The sequence below is a fragment of the Macaca nemestrina genome, chromosome 2 (genome assembly GCF_043159975.1).
Source record: "Macaca nemestrina isolate mMacNem1 chromosome 2, mMacNem.hap1, whole genome shotgun sequence".
Taxonomy (NCBI): Eukaryota; Metazoa; Chordata; class Mammalia; order Primates; family Cercopithecidae; genus Macaca; species Macaca nemestrina.
The window spans coordinates 137,819,977-137,832,139 of record NC_092126.1 but is presented as its reverse complement, the minus strand read 5'-3'; the positions used below and the strand labels follow the sequence as shown (position 1 = coordinate 137,832,139).

General features: G+C 34.7%; 1 protein-coding gene and 1 long non-coding RNA gene across 6 annotated transcripts in view; one reads left to right on the top strand and one right to left on the bottom strand.

Moving 5' to 3' along the window:
- LOC105479595 (contactin 3) overlaps nucleotides 1-9,246 on the top strand; it is a 340,287-nt gene extending 331,041 nt beyond the window's left edge. For all 5 annotated transcript variants that reach the window (XM_011737617.3, XM_011737616.2, XM_011737618.3 and 2 more), the window contains 3 exons: nucleotides 4,381-4,493; nucleotides 5,110-5,278; nucleotides 7,269-9,246. In XM_011737617.3, the coding sequence (XP_011735919.2) occupies nucleotides 4,381-4,493; nucleotides 5,110-5,278; nucleotides 7,269-7,369 (383 nt within the window). In that variant the 3' untranslated portion in view covers nucleotides 7,370-9,246. The remainder of the gene's footprint in view (nucleotides 1-4,380; nucleotides 4,494-5,109; nucleotides 5,279-7,268) is intronic.
- Nucleotides 1-12,163, bottom strand: part of LOC105479597 (uncharacterized) — an 89,244-nt gene that overhangs the window by 19,946 nt on the left and 57,135 nt on the right. The gene's annotated exons all lie outside the window — the stretch shown is intronic.

Genomic DNA, 12,163 nt, shown 5'->3' with positions numbered 1-12,163 from the left:
AAAGGAAAACATTTATTGTAGAAAATTTGGGGGAAAAAAATCTATAGAGAAAAAATAAAATTCACTCATAATCCTATCACTCAGAAATACCATGATTAATATCATTTGTCTTTCCTTCCAGACTTCTGTTCTATGAATAGTTTCTCTTATGCAGTGGAGGTTGTGCTGTGTATTTGGTTACCTGTATACTGTATCGTAACTGCCCATGGATGATATTCCATTGTGATGAACACCACAATTTATTTAGCCATTTTTCCTGTGGATAGACATGTCTTATATTCCCAGCTTCCCAGCTTCATCTAATCATGGTTATATGATAGTAATCACTTGTTTTCAGGCAAGTATCTGCAGAGTAAGTAAAATCTATGAGGCTGATGTTGAGGAGTCTGAAAATCAGGTGCACAGAGGATCATGATGGGTGCTTAAGGAACAACAATAATAAAAACGTCTCAAGAGAAAGTTATTTCATTATGTAACACTTAAAATTACTGAAATGATTATGTGTATCCTCTCAATTAGTGTTGTGATTTAAATTTAGTGATATATCATCATTTTACTAGGATTAGTTTTTTCCCGGTTTTTTCTAATTTAGCATGCCGCCAACGGTAGAGGTTGACAGGAAAAACCTGTATGATATGAATGTTGACAAATGATTTCCAAAGAATTTCAAAATGTAGACTACTTCCCAGTTTAGGTCCAATAAAATTTGGAACTCAATCGTCCTATTCTGGGTTGCACTTCCACACAGGTTCAAATACAAAAAGTAAAATTAGAAGTCCCAGAAGTTACACTATCAACTGTCCCCTGCTCATTCCTACTTCATTACTTGACTCCGTACCTTTACAAAAGTTCGTTGTGTTGCTTCAGAGCTATCTAAACTACTGGTTAATAGCTATATCAGATTAGGCTAGTCCAGGCTGAGGTACCTGAAACCCCCAAACCTCAGTGGCCTAAAACTATACTTTTTTTTTTCAACTCATACTATATGTTCATCATGAGTGAGATTCAGATCTGATCCATTGTTTCTCCACTCCTGAACCCAGAATGATGGAGGAGCCAATCTCTGGGACATGGCAATCTCATGGCAAAGAGAAAAGAGAGGAAAGCAAACCATACTCTTCAATAACTTTTATAGCTGCCACTTGGGGTGGCCTATTTCCCTTTTATCCACATTCCATTGGTTGAGAGAAGTCCTATGGTGAAGTCCTATATCTATGGGATGCCAATGAGAAGGAGAATTATGCCCGTCTACAGGCAGGGAACCACAAGTCCCATAGCCAAGGCCAACATCAGTGAGAGTTAGGCAGAGAAGCATAATCCTCTCAAGGCGCAGAGGACTTAAACAGACATGGATTGAATCCACGTAATACTTCTCACTAGTCGTGTATCTTAGCAAGTTTTTTTAAACCTTTCATTGTAGTAAAGTACACATAACATAAAATTTACTGTACTAACCTTTTTAAAACATAGAGTTCAATAGTGTTAGTCTTTTACATTTCTGTGCAATAGATCTCTAGAACCCTTTTCATCTTGCAGAACTGGAACTTTACACTCATTAAGTAATTCTCCATTTCCCCTTCCACCAGCCTCTGGCAACCAGCATTTTATTTTCTATCTCTATGAATTTTTGACTATTCTGAATATCTCAAATAAATAGAATTATAAAGTATTTGTCTTTGGGTGTCTGGCTTATTTCACTTAGCATAATGTCCACAAGGTTCATCCATGTTATAACTAACATGTGTCCAAATTTTATGTTTTTAAGGCTGAATAATATTTCATTATAGGTAAATACCCCATTTTGTTCATCTACCCATCTTTTGAATAATGCTGTCATGAACATGTTTATACAATCTTTTTAAATTTTAACTTTGGGTCCAGATTACATATGTACAGAAATGGGCTTTATTACAATGCAATATAATGAGGATTAAGTAAATGATATTAAAGCATGTTCTGTAATGCCTAACACATTGTAGGTGTGTACTAAGTATTAGTTACTAATAATACCATTTTGAACATGGGTGAAAGTTTATCTGGTCCAAAATTTCCCAAATACTGTTATTCTTACCAGTGGTGGTAAGAGTTGATTTTAAGGTAGTTCGCGAACATTATTAAAATTGAAAATTGGCCGGGCGCGGTGGCTCACGCCTGTAATCCCAGCACTTTGGGAGGCCAAGGCGGGCGGATCACAAGGTCAGGAGATTGAGACCACGGTGAAACCCCGTCTCTACTAAAAAAAAAAACACAAAAAATTAGCCGGGCGTGGTTGTGGGCGCCTGTAGTCCCAGCTACTCGGGAGGCTGAGGCAGGAGAATGGCGTGAACCCGGGAGGCGGAGCTTGCAGTGAGCCGAGATCGCGCCACTGCACTCCAGCCTGGGCGACAGAGCGAGACTCCGTCTCAAAAAAAAAAAAAAAAAGAAAAAAAAATTGAAAATTTTTATATTAGGCATTAAATTCATTCATTTTAGAGAGTGCCCAAAAATGTAACTAGCACATCAAGCTAATTATTATGTGAATATTATTGAGATGAAGGTAAAATAGATGTTTAATTTTTCTTAAACCAAGTTATTTTTTTAAATAGACAAAAATGATACATATGACTATCTGATGTTTAGAAAACAGTAGTATGATTCAAAAAGAACAAAATTCAACCCTATTATTTCTTTTTTCTTTTCCTTTTTTTGTTTTTTTTTTTCTCTTTTTGTCATTTCAAAAAGTATTCATTTCAAGCTGAACTCATTCAGCCCACCTGTTTTGTGACTCATACAAGATAAACCCCAGTGTTGTATTTGCAGTCATTTCTCCCTGAAGGCTGATGTTGGTATAGGTGATTTAACCAAAATTACTCAAACTTTCTGTAACCTCCAAACACACACCTTTTGTTGGAACAAACCATGCTGTGGTATAGCTCAGCTGCATCAAACCAAACCTGTCCTTTTATAGTGCTGTCAGGCCACAGGGAATCACTGGCTTTGGGAAAATGTTCTAAAAATTGTACATTCGTATTATTTGAGTAACCAGAATATGGTCATTAGTATTTCAACCCTAAGCAGCTGCTATCATTTTTTGTTGTTATTATCAGAGCATTGCAGCTCGACAATCTTAGCTGACCTAAACTCATTGTGAATACCCACATCACATAATTTTAAAGGCAACATAGAAATATGTTAAAAGACCCAATAAGCAAAAGAAATCCACGGGAATTCAATCTTGTTTGGTATCATTAGACTCATAAATGTATTTGAATTCTTCCTATCTGTAAGTTCAGCTGTATTTCCCCTATGGCATGAGTCAATGATGTTTAGAAATTTCTCCGGATAGCCAATGTTTTATATCATTTTTCCATTACAAATTCAGTTAGCCAAATCACATTCTGTGGTTAAATCTACAAATACAACATATTTCAACACTGGGGGCAATTGTGATGCTGTTGTTGAATGAATAATATTATGTTTGTTGTTGTTATTGACAAGAAACTGATTTTTCCAGTGCCCTGTGTTGCTATTGACAAATGCTATCAGCCATCCCTCAACACCCTCACCCCTTAGCATGAGTTTACAGTCCAGTGTTCATGAAAAGGAACTAAATTATGAATCTAAGTTTAGAAACCGCAGAGAGTTTCATTAATCCCCTAATGGAATTCTCATTAACTTTTTAGCATTTTGCCTTATTTTTCTCAAAAATTGATTTAAGCCTGAAGAACGAAGACTTTAAAATATAGACTCTCTTGCAATTTTTCATGTGTATAGCTATTACTCCACGGGAATAAATCTAAGCAATTCTTATTTTTGATTGCTTCACATTTTGCCCATCTTATCATATAAGGCTGGCTCCAAAATCATGTACACTTCATTTCATACAACTTTAATCTGTCCATTTGGCAATTTCTTCCAGCCTCTGTATGCGTCAAAATAAGTCTCGCCGCCTTCCTTTCTTGGTTTAGGAACAAGCGGCCCTCTAGTGGTAGATAAAGGAATTTCCTTATCTCCCCTATCAACGTGTTTTCAAGGAGACATAAGCACAATAAGTGTGAAATTCTCTAAAGTATATGATGAGTATGATAAAATGAATTATCTCACACATTAATTGAAATGCCTTTTTTGGAACTTTTATTTTAGATTCAGGGGTACATGTGCAGGTTTGTTACATGAATAAATTACGTGTCATATGGGTTTGGTGCATGAATGAAATACCTTTCTTAAAAAAAAGGAAATTTATATACTGTTATTTTTTTCTGATTTCATCTATTACACCAAGCATTACCAAAGGCATCCCATTCTACTTCCACTAGCTTCCTGTAATAGCCATCATCTCCTCCGTGTAAAATATCACTTCTTGTACTTCAATCTGTTTTAATTCTCATTTTGCATTTCAAGCTCCCAGTCAGCCACCAGGAAATGTTGTTTGGAATGCCACAGACACTAAAGTGTTACTTAATTGGGAGCAAGTTAAAGCCATGGAGAATGAGTCAGAAGTAACAGGATATAAAGTAAGTTTTCTCATTTGCAATGCTTCATTTTTGTAATTTTGGCAGTACTTTTCAAGAGAAGCTAGGTATAAGTGAATTTTTCTATATATTGATATGGTTTATGTAATCTAATTTTGACAAAGATACCAAACTTTCCATAAAATGGGTAATTTTTCAAAATGTCTTCTTAAATATGGTTTCAAGTGAAAGAATTCTGTTCAAGTGGGAATTTTGGACACAATGTTTCCAAATTGTGTGTTAGTTTGCTACTATTGATGCTCACCTATATACTACTTAAAAATAAATAAATAAAAATATTGGCTGTGATTCCATGGTCAGGCATTCAAGGCCCATACACTATGTCCCTGCCTTATCTGTCCAGCCTCATAACTACACAGCCTAACTGGGCTTTTCCATGGGAGAAGTTCACTCTTCCCAAGCCTCCCTGATTTTGAGAACCTGGTGATTCTGCCGTGTGCTAACCTCTAATCCAAGACTTACAATTAGAGTCATGAATGAATCTTACATTCTAGTGGATATAGAAAGACAAAATTCATTAATTTCAGAGTGACAAGTTCTATGAAGAAAACAAAAAGGGGCAATATAACAAGTAAGTGTATCTGTTCATGCATTTTAGGTTTTCTATAGGACTAGCAGTCAAAATAACGTACAAGTACTGAACACAAATAAAACTTCAGCTGAACTTTTGCTGCCCATTAAAGAGGACTACATTATTGAAGTCAAGGCCACAACAGATGGAGGGGATGGGACCAGTAGTGAACAGATCAGGATTCCACGAATAACCAGTAAGTTGGTGGAAGCCATTATTTACTTTATTGATATCAGGTTACTCTCCCCCATAGTGAGTCAATCAGTGTCCCTCTGTCCATTCTTTCTTACCAGCAAGCCTTTCATCCAAATGCCGGTAAGGTTTTGGTAGGTGAGACGAGGGCAAAAGGAACCCCTCAAGAGTGGTGCAAAATAGGGAGAAAAAAATGAGGGCATGAAGAAAAGATGTAAAAAAATATTTAGCAAAACTTCCTTTAATTTGATTTTTTTTTCCTCATTCTGAGTTTTACTTAAATTTCCCTTTGGATCTCCTATAAAAGCAGAATTCCCTAATCACTTAAGATCTTTAATAATCTAGTTATTTGCCTCCTACAACTTATAGATAAATCTTATCAATTCTTTAAATAGAATGATTAACATTGTCAAAGTCCTAAACCACTTACCTGTGCCAAACTAAAAGACTCCTTAAAAATTATTCTCCTAGCTTCCAAGGAGGTTCATATTAATTTTTCCTTTCCAAATCCAAGTAAAACCTATTTTACTATGGAAATTATATGTTTAGAGTTGGAAGCAGACTTTGGTATGCATATTTTATCAACTGCCAATGCTAGAATAAATTTTATTCTCACTTTTAAATCCCAGGTCTGGAGTTCTCTGGCCTCAGTTTAGCTATTGTAGAGCCCATTTTGACTTCATGTGCTATTCTATAGTTCTTAGTGACATAAATGACTTTGTTCCCTGTTTCCATTCATTTAGCATGGCCTAGTCTATAGTATTGGGCAATCAGGACTGAAACTTTTGTCTTTAATCTTGGAAAACAAAATGGCAGACATTAGTAACTGAAGAGAAAGGGAAATAGAAAACTTGGAGGAATTTTATCTTTCTGTAAAACCATAAAGACTGCCATACTTAGACTAAAACAAACAAAGCTATACTAAGAACACAGGAACTACTTATTTCAGAACTAAGTTCTGCAATGTAAAAAGTCTACAGAACCCATCTTGGACTACAGAACTCTCTAAAACTGTATACACTTCAATAGAGCAAAACTAGAAATTAAGTTTATTATTACTGTTAATTTAGATTTTGAAATAATGAATATGTGCTTCTTGTTCCCTGAATGGTGCAAGGCATAGAGTTAGCATTATAATATGAGCAAAGTGGCAATTTTAAAAGAAATAGGTTCTAGGCTTTTGCAGGGACAGATGTTATTTTAGCATTTTAGGGCTGCTGAGTCAAGAGTAGCCTTTTCATCTGACATCTGCTGTCTTGCTGAGCTTGCAAGTGACCACACAGGGCCATCTCTATGAAAATGGTGCTTTTATTTATTGCTTTTTAAAAGATGATGTTTTATATTATGTGTAATAATTTATCTGGAAATGCATAAAATAGAAACAAGCACAGACTCTTCAAACCCTTACCAATGAAGCATTGTTTAATTAAACCATTGAATTATCTCAAAGTTGTTTGTGATCAAGTATAATTGTTTTCATAATGATTAAGTTGTTTTTCCAATTTCAATTAAAGGTAAATAATAGTAGATGAACAAAGCCTAGAATCATTTAAGAAAACTTAAAACACATTAGTGTTTTTATAGTTACTCTTGGCAACTAGTATATGCTGCATTGGTAAATAAAATGAAGGCTAATAACAACTTGTGTTGCCAGCATAGGTTCATGTAGTGATTCAGTTTTAATAGGAGAGATACTGCTTTTACTGTGTGTCTTAGTCCCTTTTGGCTTCTCTAACAAAATTACATAGACAGGTGGCTTATAAACAACAGAAACTTAATTCTTGCAGTTCTGGAGGGGAGTCTGAGAAGCCCAAGGTCAAGTTGCTGACAGATTCAGTGTCACCTCTCAAAGGCCCTCACCTCCTAACACTCTGACATTGAGGGTTAGGATTTCAACAAAGAATTTGGGGGGAACACCACAAACATCCAGTCCCTAGCACCCTGATTACATATTGTACAATCCTTATTAATGAGCTGTTCATCATCTTTGACAGGTATGGATGCAAGAGGATCCACTTCAGCCATCTCGAATGTTCACCCTATGTCAAGTTATCTGCCTATAGTACTCTTCTTTATTGTATATGCCCTGTGGTGATATTAGCTCCTTTTTATTATTTATTGGAAAGTTATTTCATTACCAAAAATGTGCTTTCATGAAATGCAGTGATTATGCATGTTTTTTTCAACTCTTATTTTTAACTTTCTACTTCATTATAGGTAAATATGAATATAATTTAAAAAAACAGTAAATCCTTTTAGGGGAATCTGAAATGCCTTAATATTAACTTGATAAACCAAAGGAATTTACATATTACATACTTCAGACTTTTGATATAAATGTTCTTTAGCTATGAGTTTAAGCACTGCCTATGGATAAAGACTCACACACTCTCACATGTACACACACACGCATGAGAACTTCTTTTTACATTGAAAGACTCCTTCATTTAATTCAAATGCTCTTTTCCCATTATAATAGCATTATTTGGAAGACTTAACCAGTATCAATTTGAAATGCTGATTTAAGTCCCCAAGGATGAAGCATACATTTTAAAAATTATCTTGTTGGAGAAGAGTGGCATGTGATTCAAAAGAGCATTGTTGGGAAATGCTACTCTGGGGCTGAGAAGAATGGTGTTTGGTTTGGTATACTGCTAAATGGTTGTAAGACTCTACAAATCACTCTGCTGTCTGTACCTCTCAATTATTCCTCTATAAAATATAGAGATACTAATACCTATCTGATCAGCCTTTGCCCATGAATTAATTTTTAAAAGATAAAGAAGGAAGTATGAAAGTGCTTTGTCACCCCAAATGCAATGGACCCGTGCAAAATATTAGTATGAATTTATTTAATCACATCAAAGTCATGAAGACCAGCCAGATTTTCAAGCTTCATTCTGTTTCATTCAGTTACATTCTAAAATTGTTTCATTCAGTTACATTCTAAAATTCAAATGATCACATTTTTTTGTTTCTCAAAAAAAACAGTTTTTTTTTTTAAATTAAAAAAGGAATTGTTTCCTTCACAGCTATGAACAAGCTTTCAGGTTTCATTAAAACCAAGAGGAAAAAATCAGGAATGACCTGAATCTCAACCCAAATAGTAAACAAAATCCACAAAATCCCTCATTTCAATTTCCAGTTCCATTAAGAGACCCTCTCTTTTTGGATGGCAGAGATGGTTTTTTAATGAGATCCCACCATCTATCTCAGTGAGTCTGGCAGACTTTTTAGTTCCTGAGTTAAATTTGTAATAGAACCAAGGCGATGCTGCTGACTTTGATATGTATGACTCAATCTTTCAATATGTGGTTTTCAAAAAATTGTTGAAGACATGACTTCATAGCAATATATAAAGAATAAATTAAAACGACAGATTGAGTATTCAACATTGCAAAATCAATTTTTTACCTATTTCCTACCAATTTCACATTTTGCAGGAACTTGTTCATATTTCCAACGATATCAGAATTTGAAAACAGTTCAGATATCAAGAAAGATTAAAAATTAGGGAAATTCTGATATCACCATAAAGCAGTATTTTACATTTAGAGATTGCATTTAAGATAAAGTCATCATACACAAAAAGAATAAATATTTATAACTTTCTCTATAAGGTCCATATATACTGTATATATTGAAACAATCTGAATGACTAGTAGATTTCATATGACCATTGTTATTTCCAGTCAAAAGTAGGGAAACACTTTCTCCAATACTTGTATTTTATGCTACATGTAATGAAGTTGGACCTTTTTATTATTTAGTAATTCCTATATGTTCCTATACTTTTTATTTCCAAGATGACTGCTCTATTGTTTCATGTTGTTTTTAGCAATATATCTCCATGAGATATGTACTTTGTTTCATATTGAAAAGTATAAAATTTATCTTTCAATTCCTGTGTGTGTATCCTATGGTTATCTGTATGTATTATTTTCTATTCTAATAAAATTTATAACAAGCAAATGCGTGTGCAGTATTAACTGTGGTATCGTGAATGTCTACAGGGGGAATAGGAGACTACCATAATAGTTACGCTAAGGCTATCGTTTCTTAAACTTTTCAGCCAACATTTAACTTTTCCATCTTTTAGCAGGATATTTAAAAATATTTTTATGCCCTACTGACTTAGTACAATCAGCAATTTGAGACAATGACCTGTACATTACAGGTGTTTCAGCTGTGGGGAGAAGTTGAAGAACGGGGAAGCAGAAAATTCACCTAATAGAATTATGGTATCTAATTTTGTCTGACTTTATTTGATTACAAATGTCTACTCCCACATTTTTGACAAGTATTTTCTTAAAATTAATATCAATGCATTAAGTTGTTCATAGACTGCCTCATTGGTATCAGTGTTAGAGACTTGCTTTTAAATAATCCTTATGATAGATATTCTAAATATTTCCAACATTTTAGTGGAAGATGTTTTTAAACAGTTTCAAATGTTATTGTTGATGTAAGGAGAAGGACAGCTAAAATACCAATCATTTTCTTACATGATAATTGAAAGATTTGTTTAGAGGCAAGAAAATTAAGTGGGAAAACTATGTTATAGGGGTTGTATCTGGGTGTGCATGTGTGTGTGTCTAGATTTAAGCACAGTGGTAATGGGTGCATTAGTACACCTTAATGAAGGGGAATGACCCAGAAAATGTGCAGAAACAGATTATAGCACTGAAACAGTGTTAATGTCCTCTCTCCTGCAGAAGGCAAGGCTGATTGGCATGGCAAAATCAGAAAGTCAACTTTGAATCATACCGCCTTCTAAATAACACCTTTACCTATTTCTGGCCGTGTGCTCTTATTCCAGTTCCATAGCTTCTCTAAGCCTTAGTTTCTCTATCTCCTGGATAGAGGCCATTCTAGCATTTTCCTCTCACAGTGGTCAGATCTCCAGCCAATGCTAAACTCTGTGCTGACATGTTCTCTTGTGAACTGAAGTGATTGGTGTTACCCATGTCAAGGGCTGAGAGGCAGTAAATGAAATGTGTGTGGATGCTTAGAGCCATCATCTTCCCATCAGTAGGCAAATGTATACAATGGAAGACAGGAGACAACCCCTTGAAAGGGGATGTCTTTGCTTTTAAATTTTTTAACTCTCTTTAGATCTTATTCTGCTGAGAAGAAAACTATGATTCCAGGAGTTTCTAGGAGATAGGGTGAAGCGATTCTGGAATCAGATTATTTTGTCATTGAAATATAACATTGATAATATTAAATAACATATATTTCCATGCCAGACTCTGAGATAAGCACTTTGTGTTTGCTAAATTAATCCTCACAATAATCTCATTAATGGCAGGGGCAAGTGCTCACACCTGTAATCCCAGTGGTTTGAGAGGCCAAAGCAGAAGGGTGACTTGAGGCCAGGAGTTCAAGACCAGTCTGGGCAACACTGCGAGACCTCATCTCTATAAAAAGTAAAAAATAAAATTTAAAAAATCTCATTAGTTAGGGTCCATTATCAAGCCTGTTTTACAGATGAGGAAACCGGCTTAGGACAATTAGTTGCATAAGCACATCCTAGCAAGGATGTAATGAAATGGGATTCTAACCTACACACTTTGGCTGCAACCTCTGAGCTCTATGCATGATTAGACTCTTAATCCTGCTTGAAATCAGATTTACCAGATCTAGAGATTCTGAGTAAGCATCTCTAGTATCAATTTGCAGTGTACTTTGTTCTATTATTTATCATATTTTAAATTGGGGAACTAAAAATATGTGAATTCTTCCTTTAGCTATTGTAAATTTTGATATTCTCTAATTCTTACACCAAAAGCTATCCAAGATAAAACTGACTCAGATCCAGAATTCTTTAAATAAATAGTATGCAAAAATTTAAACTTTCATTATATATTTTTTAAAAATTTGAAGATGTTGTGTGTTGATTTGCAATAGTTTCATTGTTTTCCGTGAAAACCACACAGTTTAATTCAGTGACATAAATAGAATGCAAAATGATTAGGATGTTACATGTTCTTTTTTCCCAATTAAAATCCCCCCTGCTGTCTCATAGTCTCATAATGCCAGCTTTTTTTATTTAAAATTAATCTTAATTGGGTTCATTTTTTCTAAAGTATTTTACCCTTTTTAAAAATGAAAATTGCACTGATATTCATTATAATTTGGATACACTTCAGTAAATATTAGAGGTAAAATCAACCCACAGCAGCAATTACAAAATTAGCAATTAGTAAATTGTACCATTCTTTTGAAAGAAAATATGTAAACAGATTGGGATATGGTTCATTTAAATCGTTAGGTTTTTCTACTGTTTTTATTTGAGCCCAGTGCCCTAATTCAACATGTCTTGCTTTACTTGTAGGTGATAATTACCTCTTGAACTTGCATGGAGAATTAATGCATGCATATTGAATTAAACTTGTAAGTAAATAATGCATCTGTTATTTGTCAGTCTTCATTCTTATTCTTTATTCTTACTCTGCCTGCTGAAATTATCTTAGAGCCTGAGAATTCTATTTTGATCATGAATACTGTGAGGAAGAGTAAGGTGCTGTATAATTGGACATTACCTGGAAAATACAGAGAGTAATGATAAGGATGGCAAATTCATGGCTTTACTTTGGCATTTGACAGTAGAATGTGACAGAAAGCTAATGTGAAATGTATATCTAGACTGGCTAATGAGGAAGTGGAAAATGTCCATTCAATGTGATGATTGTATTGGTATTTCCGAAGCATCCAGGCAAAATTGGCTTCCCATCCAAAGCTGAACTTCAAAGATCGTACAGTGAAATGTTCGTTGGGATCCTAAGCCCTGGCACAGTACTCTTATTGTGCAGGACTCATCTTTATGTGCTCAGTACATATTTGTTAAATTAAACCTGTGGATTTGTCATCGTTTTCTCTCACTGTC